Source organism: Micropterus dolomieu, linkage group LG05 (genome assembly GCF_021292245.1).
Source record: "Micropterus dolomieu isolate WLL.071019.BEF.003 ecotype Adirondacks linkage group LG05, ASM2129224v1, whole genome shotgun sequence".
Classification (NCBI taxonomy): domain Eukaryota; kingdom Metazoa; phylum Chordata; class Actinopteri; order Centrarchiformes; family Centrarchidae; genus Micropterus; species Micropterus dolomieu.
In genome coordinates, this window is record NC_060154.1 from 11,107,895 (window position 1) to 11,123,225 (window position 15,331).

The following is a 15,331-nucleotide window of genomic DNA, read 5'->3' on the forward strand; positions in this document are numbered from 1 at the left end:
CATGGGTTAAGCATTTTGATTAAAAAGATAAAGAAAAGAATAAATGCAAACAGCGACACAATTAACCAAAAAAAGGTTTATTCATTTATTTTACATTATCTCAGATGTCGAGCAATAAACAAAGCTACAGTCATAGTGTATTTATTTTCTATACAAGCAGTTTGACAAACAATGTGATGATGAGAAGTTTGTTATATCAGTACAAGGCATGTACAGTGTGTGTGAGTGTGTATCTTTCTGCATAGTTTTAGTTTTATATCAGCTAGTTTGTTTGTGTCAGCTCCACCTCAGTTGTAACAGGCAGCACAGGCTGTGTTTGAATCCTGTTTCATAGAACACGACTGGTGAAGTCAAATAAAACAAAAATGTGTCTCCAGGTATATAGTTATAGGCTATAGTTTTATTCAGCTTAAGTTTTCAGTTTTGGTATTTGTATATAGTTTGTTTCTTATGACTGTGTGCATCTCTCTCCCTTACTGTGTGTGCATTCAGTTTGACATGTTTTAATAATCATTGTGTGGAGAGTCGTTGTCGTAGATGTCTGAAATAAAAAAAAGAAGTTCCTTAAAAAAGCTGAGGTAAAAGACAGACAAACACGTTTGTTTTTTAAAGTGAGTATTTAAGATTGCACTGGAAATTACAGTAGCACAGTTTGCATGACGTTTACTACAGAACATGAAGATCCAAAGATAACTCACCACCCGCATAGTCAACATCATCGTAAATGTCTCCTTCCCTGCAAAAGAAGATTGACATTTAACTGATTATTTTTAGTGATGTTTCTGTGTAAAATTTAGACCTAAAACTTGTTAACATTAAGCAAAAAATTATAGCTGTGTTTACTGTAATCGTGCATGAGGATGAAATGGAAAGATGGGTGCATCCAGTACATATAATATGTATATGAACAACTTTGGCAGATCTGGTAATAGCCTATCTGGATGCCGTGTAAAATACAGTCATTGTAGTTGTATAAATTACTAATTTAACATATAATAATATCACAAACAAAACTAAACATGTCTATTAAACAATGAAAGTTGAGCTGGTTCCATAATATTAATACAGATAGCCAATTTATTATTATTTGCTTATAGGATAAAGAGACAAAATTAAGTAATGCTAATGATGGCATTTTTAACTGATGAAGATTCACTTACATTGGAAGAAGAAGAGATCTGGACACATAACCATCTGTGAGAGGTGAGGAATTGGCATTGAATTAGTGAAAACAACAGCTGTTACTGAATGTATTACAAAATCATCTGTATACAATTATCTGTGGGTCATTTATTCATTGAGTAGTTAACGGGGTAACCACAGAAAGGATGAGTAGTAGCACATTCTCTCATCTGTGATATTTCTAGCCATTAGAATTGTTCAAGGAGGCAACATCGGTGAACCACTTTGGTCCAGACTGAAATATCTCAACAATAATTAGATGAATAGCCATGAAATTTATAACTGATATCCAAGGCCTGTAGGGGATACATATTCATTCATTTGTTTATCCCCTGATATTTCCTTTAGCATCACCAGCAGGTCATCAGTGAAATATCTCAATATCAACTACTGGCACTGCATTTTGTCCAGATTAATTGTCCATTTTTTATTTTATTGAATGTTGTTTTCAACAACTATTGGATGAAATTTGGTTAGGATTAGGGCTGGGTTACACACATTTATGTGGAACAAGGATGAGTTGTACTAACTTTGATCCCTTTACTGTTCGTCTAGTGCCATCATCTGGTCAAATTATTCATTGGTTGAATACTTTGATTTCTGACTGAACACCTCCAAAACTAATCCCATACCCATCAGCATCAGGTGCACTTTGTGTTTATGGAGAAGCTTGCACATCTGTAGTCTTGTTAATCCCACAGCCAGGACAATTATAGCTTTTCTAGTTTCTCTAACTTACGTGTGAAATTTTTGAGGAATCAGTTGTCTTTCTTGTGGACATCGGAGTGTTTAGCGTAAATAAGAAAAAGAACTGAGGCTCAAATTCATACAACTGATTGCTCTTGAAACCAGGAATTTAGTAAATCTGTTTTTTTTTTCTCATTGACACTCATCCTGGTTATACAGAAAACTCACTGAGGTAACCCTTATGTGATCACATCAATCAATTCTTACTCTTTTTCTAAAGCCACCCAACTCCACAAACCATTCATGTATCATGTGCTCTAGATTAAAATAACATGCAATAAAAACAGGATGTGAAGTGTTCACATACATTTTCCAAACTGGTTGCGACACAAAGCTTTCTTGTTGTTGGTGAGCTGGATGACGTCCAGGACTTCTCCCTGACTCACATGCAGATCCTTCCCTCCTGGCTTCTTTATGGTGCAATTAGGATCCACCATCATGGTGTGTAGCACCCTTAGAGGCCCATCATACTGGGAAACAACAGTTACTTGTAATTGGTAATTGTCTTAGTCAGGGCACTGTAACATGTTTATGTTATATTGTACACATCAAGTGGAAATTCTCATCATTGTGGGGTGTATGTGGAGTTCCTCTAAGATCAATCATGGGCCCTGTTCTTTTCTATCTATATAAGTTTTCCTTTGAACAAATAATACTGGAACATTCAATAAACATACAATATAAACATTTCCTTTCTGCTGCTGTAGAGATGCAGAGTGTCATCGATGCTGATGACACTCTGCTTTACCTACATTAAAACCAAATAATCCATTGTGAAAGTGTGAAAGCTACTTACCTTAAATCTTTTTCTTAGCTCCTTCACCACTTTCGGATCTATGCTGGAAAGAAAAATGACAATTTAATCAAGAAGCTCACAAATGCATTCATGAATATATTTGTCTGGGTTAGGTTGTTTTTAGGTTAGGCTTTATATATATATTACATTATATACTATACTATATAATATATATATTATATATACTGATACTGGAACTGCACCGAGTTGTGAATATCTTAGCCTTTCATTTCCTGTTTCCTTTGAGTGAACAGATACCTGATTTCAGGCGGTGGTGGGGGAAAATCCTCAGATATTGGTTGAACGTCATCATAGTCATCTGAAGACAAAACAAGTACAAGAACAGTAAAACTAAAACTAAAAAGATCTTGTCTTCCCGTAAATAGATAAAAAACAGTAGTTATAATATTGTATTATAAAACATTATCTGTTGAAACAGGCAATAATATTTCAAAACATGTATCATTAAAACTGGTGAGAGGAAAAAAACAACCACTAACATGACCCAAACTATAAACTAGCCATGTCAAATATCCTACTAGCAAGCGTACACTAGCGTGTACCTGTATAAAATTATTTAATTGAACAATTGATCAAGAACAGACGTTTAAAGATTTTTTAGCTATGATTAGTTGTGTATGCTTATGAATCCCTGTTGTGAATATCTATGAATTATTTGATGCTTTTAACAAAATTTTTTTTTAACAAAACAAGAAAAAAGAATTAAACCAATTAATCTGGTCTTTATGTTACATAAATAACTATGAGTGTTTTTTCTGCTGAGCAATGAGGAAGTTAAATAAAAACAGTGAGATTTTACCTGGTATTCCTAATCCTAATCTGCCAACAATGTTTATGTGTGGTGTGCTGTCACTTACCATCATCTTCAAGCATGCTGCAGATTAGAGGAAATACAACATGTTAGTCGGAACAGATGTGGGTGAAACTGAGAAAGCAATGCAACCAAACACTTGGGTAAGTTTACTTGTTACAGAGTAGGTTATCACTGATGGCTGGCTAAAATTACTTTAAAACCTACAATACAGCAGGATTAACATGATCAACTGTACCTGTCTCTGTTATTGGACTCCACATGTATCATCTTTGGGAGGTCTGGGGGTAGTGGAGGCAACGGCGATGTGTCCATTTTTCTGGACTGCAGCAGTTTGCGCTTCACAGCCTCATAGTCAATATCCACACATGTATTACTGATGTATCCGTCTGCAAGGTAAAACAACGATACACAATGATGCACTTTGGTTTTATAATGGCAATTCAGCACATTAGTCAACCCATTTAATGCAAAGAATGATAATCAATATTATCACTGGGCGTTTACATATTGTTGCTCTCAGGTCTTGGTTAACTAGTCATGAAATATGTCACAGCGTATGGTCTTCCACAAGATTTTTTTTGGCTTGAAGGTGTTGGATTTTAATCAACTCGGACCATGTATCGCTATTTTTTTTATCTGAAACAACAATAAAAAATTCAAAATAACCAGACAGGCAGATAATGATGTGTTTATCCATCCCTTTTTAAACCAGCAATCTATCCGAAACACTTTGTTGTTAACCTTTTATCCCAGTTAGTCAAGTAGTTCATGTGCAATACATACAAGTACAATACAGATTCATATACAGTATACATTTATAGCATTGGCACATGAAGTGTTTCTTTGTTCCAGTTTAACCACTTTCACATAAATCAGTGCATAAGGTATATTGAACTTTAAGTACCCATAACAACACATGCAACAGAACAAGCCGCTAAAGTGACTTTAAGAAAATTTTCAAGTGTCTAAATACTTCGCTCAACCTAAATTTCTCAGTGGAGAAAATGCGATTCTGCTTTGCTTCATAGACTTTTCTGTTGTTTTTTTCTTTTTTGCATATTTTACATGCTTATCAAACTCTTGACAAGGTATGCAGTAATACAGAGGCTAAGAGGGTGAAAGATGTAAGGTCACCAGCATATTTTGGTTTCACCGATAGAGTTGGATATCATCTGCATAACATGATAAATCATATGTTTTTAAACATAATAAAGTTAGAGCCATGGCACGGCCACAGTCCTTTAAGGAGGCAACGACCACACAAAATGTCTTCAATCTGAAGACCTAAACTCAAATTGGTCATCACAAGTACAAGAGCACACACACACACCTTGCTTGTCCTACAAGGTCCTACAAGATCGTGGCATTTTGGGAAAAAAGAAGCAGATTCTTGGTATGACAACTTCTTTACCAAAACCAGGTTAACAAATGCAACCTTTCAGGGTTTTTATTTTATTACAGGTATTTCAATTTAAATTATTTTTTAAGTTTTCTACACATGCTTGATAGAAATGTAAAGTTTGAACTCACAGTTTCCGTTCAGTGAGCGAGCCAACCATTTGCCTCCTGGATTATTCTTCACTCTGAGGATCTCCACGCTGTCATCTTGTTGTACACTGAGGTCCAGTTTTCCTCCTCCATGCCAGTCATGCCGGACTCTGGCGGTGTGAAGAACCTCCACCTCCCCTTCCAGCTACAGAGGGACAGAAACAAAGCTGTAAAAGTTTGCAATTAACAGAAATGAATGAGACTTGGATGAAGATGGAGCGGGTGGATTTGAAGAACCTCAGTGTTTTGGGATATCCTCTTGTTTCAAATTTGAATTTCACAGAAGGAGCTCTGGTTTGAACTAGAACTGAAAATACAAATTTCAAAAAGTACTTAACTTAACTTAAGGTAGTATGATGAGATAGCATCTTTTCCAGTTAGTAGCCTACAATATCCTTATTTTAAACTTGGGTTTTTAGTGTTAAGTTAATCAAAAAAGTTATTCTTTGGCTTGGACCAATGAAATTTAAAATGTTTAAACTACTAAACCTCCTATCTGCAAATAGCATTCCTGTTTTGCAAGGTGGTGCATTTTCTTAAACTGTCACCTATGACAGCTAATTAGTGCTAACTGATTGCTTTTGTATTAACTGGACATAAGTAAGTTTCTCGGAGGACAGATGTTGTTGGGTCCTTACCTGAAAGTTCTTCCTCAGCTCATTTGCTATTTTCTGACGCTCCATCTGACCTTTCTTCTCCTGCTCCTGTTTCCTCTTTGCTTCTTTTTTGTTTTCCTTCTCAGCATTTACCCGGTTTACCTCCACCTGGTCCCTATAAAGCAACAATTAAAATGAGAAATAATTTTTTTACAGCATACAATTACTACATACAGCATACAATTAATACATAAATAACAAGCCTCTAGCCATGCTAGAGAGTCTGAGTCTGTACATAGTTGTGCTTTAAGAAAAACGAACATGTTCAGCATGTTCATGATGATAATGCTACTGTAACATGCTGATGTTTAGCAGGTAAAATGTTTTCCATGTATAACATCATAGTTTAGTGTGTTTGCCCATGTAACTGATGCCAGTGTGTCTGTGCAGTGAGTAAACCTCACTCCCAAACACCTTAAGAGACGTACTGGCGACCGATGGTAGTGCCCACAGATTTTAGCCTCCTCTTCAGTTCATCTGCCTCTCGTACCCGAGGTCGCCGGTTTGACTCAGAACCGTACAGTACAACCTCGGTGGACTGTTACACCAGCCCTAACCCTTTTCTTAACCCTAACCTCTTTGTTAATTAGCACTTAAGACAAAGTACAGCTGGGGTGGATGAAAATATCTGTAGTTTGGCCATAAACAATATCACATAAACAATTTTCATTAAAATTTTGACCTGATGATAAAAAGTCCAAAGACCAGGGTCATTTAAATTCATCCTGTAGGGAACATGAAATCGCGAACCAAATGTCATGGCAAACCATGTAATAGTTGTTGAGACGTAAAACTACAAATCTGAACCTTGTGATGCCAGAGTAAAAGTCAGTGTATCACCAAAGTCAGTAGGCTTAATCATCTGGTGGTTGAGAATGTCTGTACAAAATTGCATGGCAATCCAACCAATAGAACGATAGACTAACATTGCCATCCCTGGAGACATACCCAAAAATGCTTTCATGGTTTTCTGTCTACTCAAAATGCCGTAACTTCCCACATTACAACAGCCCCATCTTGGTTTTGTCACTATATCCTGCTTTAACAGGAAATATGTATGCCGTTGAATCACTTATAACCATAAATAAATATTATCGCACACTTGTGCATTTAATATTGCTTCAAAGGGTTGTTTTGTCCGACCACACAAACTTCACTCATCAAAATGCTTTAAAGTAGCAGACATTATAGTCAGTAGTCAAAAAAATATAATTGAGAAACCTTTTAAGTAATAGTAGTTGCACTAGTAACAGTTTCAGTAGGACTAGCAGCAGGTGCAAAAATAACAGTAGCAGTAACAGAAATAATAAAAACACTGTCCTGCCGCATGTTCATGCAGCTGCAGCCACTTCCTACTTTTAGCCAGTAGAACTTTTAACATATAAAGACAGAATGATTTAATGGTAAAGGCAGAACATTTATACTCACTCATCTATAGACTCATACACGTCATCATCATCCTACAAGAGAAAATATTTTATTTGCAATTTTAAAGAAAAACAAAAAATATTCTTTTACATGAATGATTAGATTAAAGGGGAATGCCACCCATTATTAGAACATTAAATTATCAAAGAATCCAAGAAAATACTTTACAGCGTCTGCTCCACTGACACTGAATAGAGTTTAATTGTCATTTGTCTCACCAATATAAATAAATCCATCAATACAAACAAGTGTAAACTGGAAATCAAACTTCTTTCTAATTTTAATTTATAGTTTTAGGGAAGAGTGCAACATGTTCTCACAAGAGGACACACCTGGTTCTGAATTCTTAAAATGGGTGACATTCTCATTTTAGAATAATATAAATATCAGTTTTAGTTTTCAGTCCTTACCCCGTCCAAACACTGTGAACTGTTGTCACTACAGGACTCTGTGAAGTCATACAATATAAAGATATTTAAGTGTCTTCCATTTGAAACTGTTCTCTAACAAATTGCTTGATAATAATAATAATAATAATAATACAAAGGAATTATTATTCATAACTCTTTACTTAATTACTTAAAATGTGTCAGAAGAACAAGAGCTTCAAGAACAAAAGCAACTGCAGTGATGCACCAATAAACAAGTTGTAATTCTTACCATTCTTCTCAAAGTTTGCAATGTCATCATAGTCCTCATTATCATCAATGTCCCTGTAATCAATAAAAAACATGTTTGCTTGTTGATTATTCAGCAATAATTAAATTTTTCTAATTAAAATTTTCATTATATCTGCACTGACAATCTGATTTGTTCAGCTCTGTCTCCTAAACATCTGTCTCCATCATCCCGGCAGAACTGCATTCCTTTCAAAATATATTTGCTGTTGTAAATGAGTTGTATATCAACTTCATTTTTAGGAGACAGTGTTACAATGCATACATTGGAGAGACAAACAGGCTGAGAAAACAAACAAAGAAACAGAAAACAAAACATATATCGTTTTGTAATAATATCTGTTATATTTACCCCAAAATATCAGGGTTTATAGTGACAATGTCTTCACCTGAATTTATTGGTTTTCACCTTATAGTGCTTACTGCCGTTTCATTTGATTATTTTTCAAAGCTACGTAACATCTCTACTTTTCGGCCACTGGGTTGTAGTGGAAACAACTTGTGGGAACAACATTAACAACCTTTTAAGGTGATTATGCTAATTTACACATCAAGCAGTTACGGAGCAAAATTATCTTTCGTTTGGAATCCTGTTTCAGACCACCAACTGAGACTGTTTGTAATAGCATGATTTTGCCTCACACTATTTCCTGCCTGCCATGTTCACATCATGGCAGATTAAATTTTTGCATTCTCAGTAATTTTATTATTGCTGATTGTGTATGAAATAAGCGACATGAAATTAAAAACAAAGATTTGTTTTTCTGTATGTACCTCCCTGCAGATAACTGTAACACCAGCAATGTGTGAACTAATACTTGAATACTCACACGGAGGCCACTTGGCGCGGCAACCTGTTGGGTTTATTGGACCGTTGTGGCGGTTTTGGAGGACTGATTACTGCAGTTAAAGACATCTTTCTGCCTGCTGAGCTTGGGGAACCTGCTGGGAGAACCAGTGACAACCTCTTTATGTGACAAACTTTACTGCAAAATGAGACAAATAACCAACAAAGAACAGTCCCATGAATGGGCAGTCATCAAAAAGGAAAAATTCATGACAGATATACTGAAACGTATTTGTTCTTACTACTTTACCACACAAAAATGAAGCACATTGTTTGTTTTAAAGACTGCTTTTTAAACATTTACTACATTTGTTAAAAAATTAAGTTTCATAGAAGACTCTTCTTCTGGTGTTTGGTGATCCGTCAGCAATGTTTGGATTTCAGAATGTATCAATTAAATAATTCAATTTTCCATCAAAAGTTTCATTTCTAAGATAAAAAATATTACAAGCAAATGGTAAAAACTGCCCTAGGTGTTACTGATCTCTGTTGTTCATAAGATAAATATTTGTTTTCAATGATCATATAGAAATGTACAATGCCTCACGTAATAGCCTTTTTCACAGCAGACATTTTGTCTCGTCATGCTGTACCACGAAAAGCACAGCTGTCACTAATAACAATAACGATGGTTTCATTATGTTCAAGGGTCCCAGTAAGCCATGCCAACATGCACAACTTCGGGACCCTAAAACTTCGGCAGCTAAATGGAATTCAGCCCTCATTAATATAGAAGTAACACCTGTGCCTTGTAAAAATGTCCTTTGCAAAAAAGATAAAATGACAGCAGGGCAGGAAATAAACTGTCGTGTCCTCATGCTATACTGACTAATCCAGGAGCCACTTTCATGATTTTGCCAGGTTAACTATTTTTACAGAAGGAAACCTTGACTTTATGCTTTTCCAAATGAGCCAGCCTTGTACAAATATTAAGACAGGGAGGGTCTATTTAATTTATTTGTTGAGTCCAATGTAATTACAAATTAGTGACTAAATACGCCTGAGAGACTCACCATCAAGCTTTCTCGGGCCAGGAAGGGCAGGTCCTCGAAACCTCAGAAAAGGCTCCAGGTTGACATTGGGAGGCCGTTTGGGTTTCAAAGGTAGGGGTCCTTCAGGGGGCAGGGGCTTTCTCAGCGGGGTCACTTCACCTGTGCTCCTCTGTCGGGGCTGCTGTCGGAGCGGTAGAGGGGTAGAGGTGGGAGCAGGGGCAGGAGCTGGAGTTGGAGCTGAAGCTAGAGCAGGCATCAGGGCTGGTTTGGTTCCTGGAGGCCTCTGGTGCCTCAGCATCATGTTCTGCAGCATCTCCCCTGTCTGCTTGACCGTTTTGGCCTCTGTCGGCTGGATGGATGCTCTGACTGCGGCACTTGGAGGCGGTCGCGGGAATGGTCTGGAGGGGATGGAGGTTGCCATTGGTTCTGCCCTCGGGAACCTCACGAGGCCCTGGCCAGCCACCAGAGGAGGAAGAACTGTAGGAGACAGTCTGTGATGGGCCAGATCGTTCTCAGTCACTGGCAAGATTGCCCTCCCAAACCCAGGCCGTGGAGATTTAGGGGAGCTGCTGTCCCGGCTGCTGGTGTCCGAGGTGCTGGCCTGATTGTTGAACCTGGCCCTCAGAGCCTTGACATCAATGCTCTCCCCCTGACAACAACACAGGAGCACAAAATCCACTGCAGCAACTCTGTTTCTAAAGCAGGAAGTTAGCAGCACAGCAAGGCATGCCCCCCACGCACACAAACACACACCGCTTGTCAAACCCCTACGCACTCTTTACAAAGAGACTGCACTGTGCAACAACACAGTTTCCTGGTTGTTTTGATCTTTACAGAGCTGATAAGTCTCCTCCACCTCTGTGCAGCAGACAAAACTTTTACAAGTGCGGTCTAAACAGAAAGACATGGAAGGCAGCGATGAGTGATTAAAAATCCTCTCAGATTGTTGCATACATTATCACTAATGATACATTCAAATCTTATTTCTGTTCATTATTATTCACTCTATAAAGTCACTTTAATGAAAATAATTCCTATTAAGGCTCTATGTATTCAGGTGGACACTTGTTTAAACTGCATATAATAGAGTTTAACAAATAGTACAGTACACTGCACCAGTGCTTTGGGGGTTCTTGACTTTGATGAGATTTTATGACATATTTTTTAGGGCCGTGCGATGGACTGGCGACTTGTCCAGGGTGTACCCTGGACATTTCGCCCGAAGTCAGCAGGGACTGGCTCCAGATGGATGGATGGATGGATGGATTTTTAGGGATAGTTATGGCAACAGGGGGTTTCTATGTATGTAGAGGTTGTCTCTGTTGCATATTTTGTATGTTGATCATTTAGGGTCACAAGGACGGTAACATGCACCACATGACTTGCAGGTAAGCATCTTTATAGAAGGAAGTTCAGAGCAAGGTTGGATGTCTTCGATACATCATTTTTGCTACAATGGTTTATGTTTATACTTTTGTTTTGTTTTGTTTATCTATGTTTGGCCACTTTCTGGAATATTTTCTGTGAACCTGTAAATGCCCCTTGTAACTGGTTTTGAAAGGCACTAGAGAAATCAAGTTTACTCACTTACTTTTTAGTGGCATTAACTTGTATTTGCATCATGGCACCTCTGCTTTCGGCTCTTGATCAGCCACATATGTCAATATCTTTATTCGCGTTAAACTGGAGGATCAGAAGTCATTTCCTGTCTGGTTCCTCACGCTCATCTTTACCACAGTGCTGCTAAGTTGAACTCTGCTGTCATTTTCTTTTTACAAAACTCAACACACTCAACTCAGTGGCCACTTTATTAGGTACACCTATAACTTCTAAGGCAATCCAAACCAGCAGTACAATCATAAATTATACCCATACAGAGATGATAATGTTCAGCTTTGTTGCAGACGTATTCAAATCAAATCTTTTGTATTGGATTGTATTAAATTGCATAGGTGTACCTAATAGTGGCCACAGAGTGTAAATTTGTTCCCTATGAGTGTTTTTGAAAACATGTTCATTGTGAAGTCCAAACTGAAAGACAATTTCCCATCATTTGTGTCGACATATGTCTCAGTGTTCTTGCAAGGAATGAAGTTCCCTATTTTGTGGTGTCTGCGTAACTTATTTGGGGTTTGGATGTTGCTATTCTAACCTATAGACAAATGAATCAAAATAAAAGAGGGAAATGCTCGGAGCAAAAATGATATCATTGGTTGAGTGTGACTTCAAGAGGTGGAGTCAGAAAACTGTTTCAATGGTTAGGTAACTGACAGATATGATCAGCAAGGAGGGAAACATGGTGGAAATAAAAGCAAATTCTGCTGTGAATGAATACGTCTTGTACCCTGTTATGTGGACAAAACATGAAAACGGGATGCTAATAAAAGAATCACATCATCTATTGTTTGAACACCTAAAGTTGTGAGGGTGTGAAGAAGAGCAGGAAGTGCTCACAACCACACGTGTCTGTACCTCAGCCAGCATCCTGCGGGTTGTTACTATAGAAACCCCCTCCGCTGTAACTCCTGCACCAATAAGCTGCAAGCCCTGCTCGCAGTCGTCTCTCTTATTACAAGGAACAGAGGAAACAGACAAATACCCCTTCTCTACACCACAAAAGAGTCACACACACGGGATTCCACTTTCAGTTAGCAAGCTCCTGCAGCAGTAACACAGGGTTTGTGTGTGTGTGTGTGTGCATCTACACGTGTGTGTATATGTTGCCACCTTTGGCACTGACACACTATCACAGATGTTTTAAAAAAGGTCTCGCCAAACTGTAGTGTAGCTGTGCAGGTGTGGTGCTGAGACATTTACAACTAAGGGGATGAAATAAAAACTGTCTAATAAAATGTGATTTAATGACTCAAACTCATCTGAGTTTGTTTATTTTCTGATGTGTGAAAGCAAGCATTTTCTGTCATTTGGATGGATTATATTGATTTCTTCTGTTAATCTGTAAGACTACACAGTACACAGTAGTCAGTAAAACATTTGAACTTTTATCTTTTTATCAGCTTTATCGGTAACACATTTTGAAATCCACTAACCTGTATGAAAGGTACTATGCAAATATATTTTAATTGCTAGTACTGAACTGGTCATTTATCACATATAACGTACCAGCCAGTGTCTGCTCCAGATAACAGACCTTTGATGTCGTTGATTAATTAATTTGCGTGTGTAAGGGCTGACAAAATTACAAACATTTGTGTGGTTTCAGTGAAGCTTTGGAGTCATGATGATCTAAAGTCTTTGTGCCCTTAATTTGGAGAAAAACGTGTAGGAAGTACATGATCCTTTACAATTTAAAGACTAAATATGAACCATCATTGATCTTTTTCTACAAAGTATTGAAATACAGTTTCGTTCGTGAGTCAACAGAAATTGCTTGGATGGGAAGATTGAAAAGTGGAAGTAAAGAGTTACTGAGCACACTGTGAATCATTAACTGCTGATAGCAATGTGTAATAACGCTTTCTTTCATCAGTAACACCATGAACATTTCTTTAAAAAAAATCCAACTTCCCTTTTATTATAAATATGATGTAATTAGGCTACTGTAACAAACTTTAGCTGAATATATCGACATTTTACCAGAGGATGTGGATGCTGTTGCATAACATTAGAACATTTGCCATCAGGTTAAAAGTTTTGAAGGTTATTCAATAAGTACTTAAATAAATGAGTGAAGGAAACTGAGGTTTAACCATAGTAAAACAATAAAATCTCTCAAAAGGTGTTTCTACAACTGTCACGCTATTCATAGACTCCTTTATGATCAAGAGGAAATGGCCAGAATTAAAACAGGCAACACATGAAAAGAAGTGTGAAAGGTGCTGTGGAGGAGTTGCTAATCACTCCACTGATTCATAGTTTAAATAAAACTTTCTAAATAACATTGTAAATAACAATTTCTTACCATATTTGCGTTGAGTGATGGTATAGAGATGGTTAGTGATGGATAAAGTACTCCATTTCCAGCAGTGAATCAGTATCCAAGCTGATGCTACAGTACAGACAGCTACATGACCTGTGTCTCTAAACTTACTGCAAATGAGGAAATGCTCTGTAAGTCAGCGTGAGCCACAGAGTGACAGACAGACAATGCCACAACATGGGATTAACAGTAGAGAAACATTGACATGTTGCTAGACAGTTTGTTTCATTTCTTCTTAAAAGGTCACGTTTTCCATTACGTGTTTGAAAAAATCCTTGTAATATGTATTTGGGGCAGTGTGAGGACAGTTCTCTCTTCTACTTAAAAAAGTAGAACTACTAAGTATGAATGAACTAAAAAGTATGAATGACATGATATTAGTTAAAAACCACAAGATGAAGTCGCGTACTGTAGTCTGAAGGAAGACAATGGAAAGTTTAGTTAAATGGGCTTCCCTGTCTGTTCTGTATTTAATTCTGCATGTGCAGTATATGAGCAAACCTTATGAAAAAAGTAATTTTCTAATTGTGATTCATTTCATATAGAAAAATCAAAATAGCACGTAGAACCAAACAAAGAAAGGCAAAGTAATCAGATAAAACTGAAAAACTGAACATACTGTGGACCGTACATGAGCAGGAGGAATAAACCATGATTAGTATCAATTGCTGACATCTATATCAACATTATTTTGCAATTTTAGCTATCAGTTGTTTTTACGGGAAAGAGCAATTCTGTTTTTTGTTTTGTTTCAGGTCAAATTGTTTTTTGTATTTTCCAGCTTAAATACAAGATAAATGTCCTGCACACCTTATACTGTAACTGTGACTGACATGTTTGATTGTTTTAATATTCAGGTTTTGTTGAATAGCAGCACAAATATTCATTATATATGTGAATAAAAGAAAAGGTCAACTTCAAGATTCAAGCAAATATAAACACACATTTGAAATTAAATGTGTTCATCAGGCAGATCCGGTTATTCTGTCCACTTACTATACAGTGGGTACGGAAAGTATTCAGACCCCTTTACATTTTTCACTCTTTGTTTCATTGCAGCCATTTTCCAAAAATCAAAAAAGTTCATTTTATTTCTCAGTAATGTACACTCAGCACCCCATAAAAAAGAAAAACTGAAATATCACATGGTCATAAGTATTCAGACCCTTTGCTCAGTATTTAGTAGAAGCACCCTTTTGATCTAATACAGCCATGAGTCGTTTTGGGAAAGATGCAACAAGTTTTTCACATCTGGATTTGGGTATCCTCTGCCATTCCTCCTTGCAGATCCTCTCCAGTTCTGTCAGGTTGGATGGTAAACGTTGGTGGACAGCCATTTTCAGGTCTCTCCAGAGATGCTCAATTGGGTTTAAGTCAGGGCTCTGGCTGGGCCATTCAAGAACAGCCACGGAGTTGTTGTGAAGCCACTCCTTCGTTATTTTAGCGGTGCGCTTAGGGTCATTGTCTTGTTGGAAGGTAAACCTTCGGCCCAGTCTGAGGTCCAGAGCACTCTGGAAAAGGTTTTCAGCATGATGCTGCCACCACCATGCTTCACTGTTGAGACTGTATTGGACAGGTGATGAGCAGTGCCTGGTTTTCTCCACACATACCGCTTAGAATTAAGGCCAAAAAGTTCTATCTTGGTCTCATCAGACCAGAGGATCTTATTTATCACCATCTTGG

At 37.4% G+C, this 15,331-nt stretch overlaps 1 protein-coding gene across 2 annotated transcripts; it reads right to left on the minus strand.

Annotated features, from left to right (window-relative positions):
• Positions 1-61: 61 nt before the first annotated feature.
• si:ch73-40i7.2 (FYN-binding protein 1) lies at positions 62-13,727 on the minus strand. 2 transcript variants are annotated; one of them, XM_046048574.1, is made up of 16 exons: positions 13,631-13,727; positions 9,730-10,357; positions 8,700-8,811; positions 7,853-7,905; positions 7,603-7,640; positions 7,193-7,224; positions 5,747-5,879; positions 5,091-5,253; positions 3,796-3,946; positions 3,604-3,620; positions 2,984-3,044; positions 2,726-2,768; positions 2,237-2,399; positions 1,161-1,194; positions 699-736; positions 62-541 (listed from the first exon to the last, which is right to left on the minus strand). In XM_046048574.1, the coding sequence occupies exons 1-16, from the start codon at positions 13,631-13,633 to the stop codon at positions 504-506; spliced, it is 1,707 nt and encodes a 568-aa protein (XP_045904530.1). In that variant the 5' UTR covers positions 13,634-13,727; the 3' UTR covers positions 62-503. The 2 variants fall into 2 exon arrangements, with proteins under 2 accessions (XP_045904530.1, XP_045904529.1); XM_046048573.1 differs by having other exon boundaries at positions 8,700-8,814.
• Between the last annotated feature and the right edge of the window lie 1,604 nt (positions 13,728-15,331).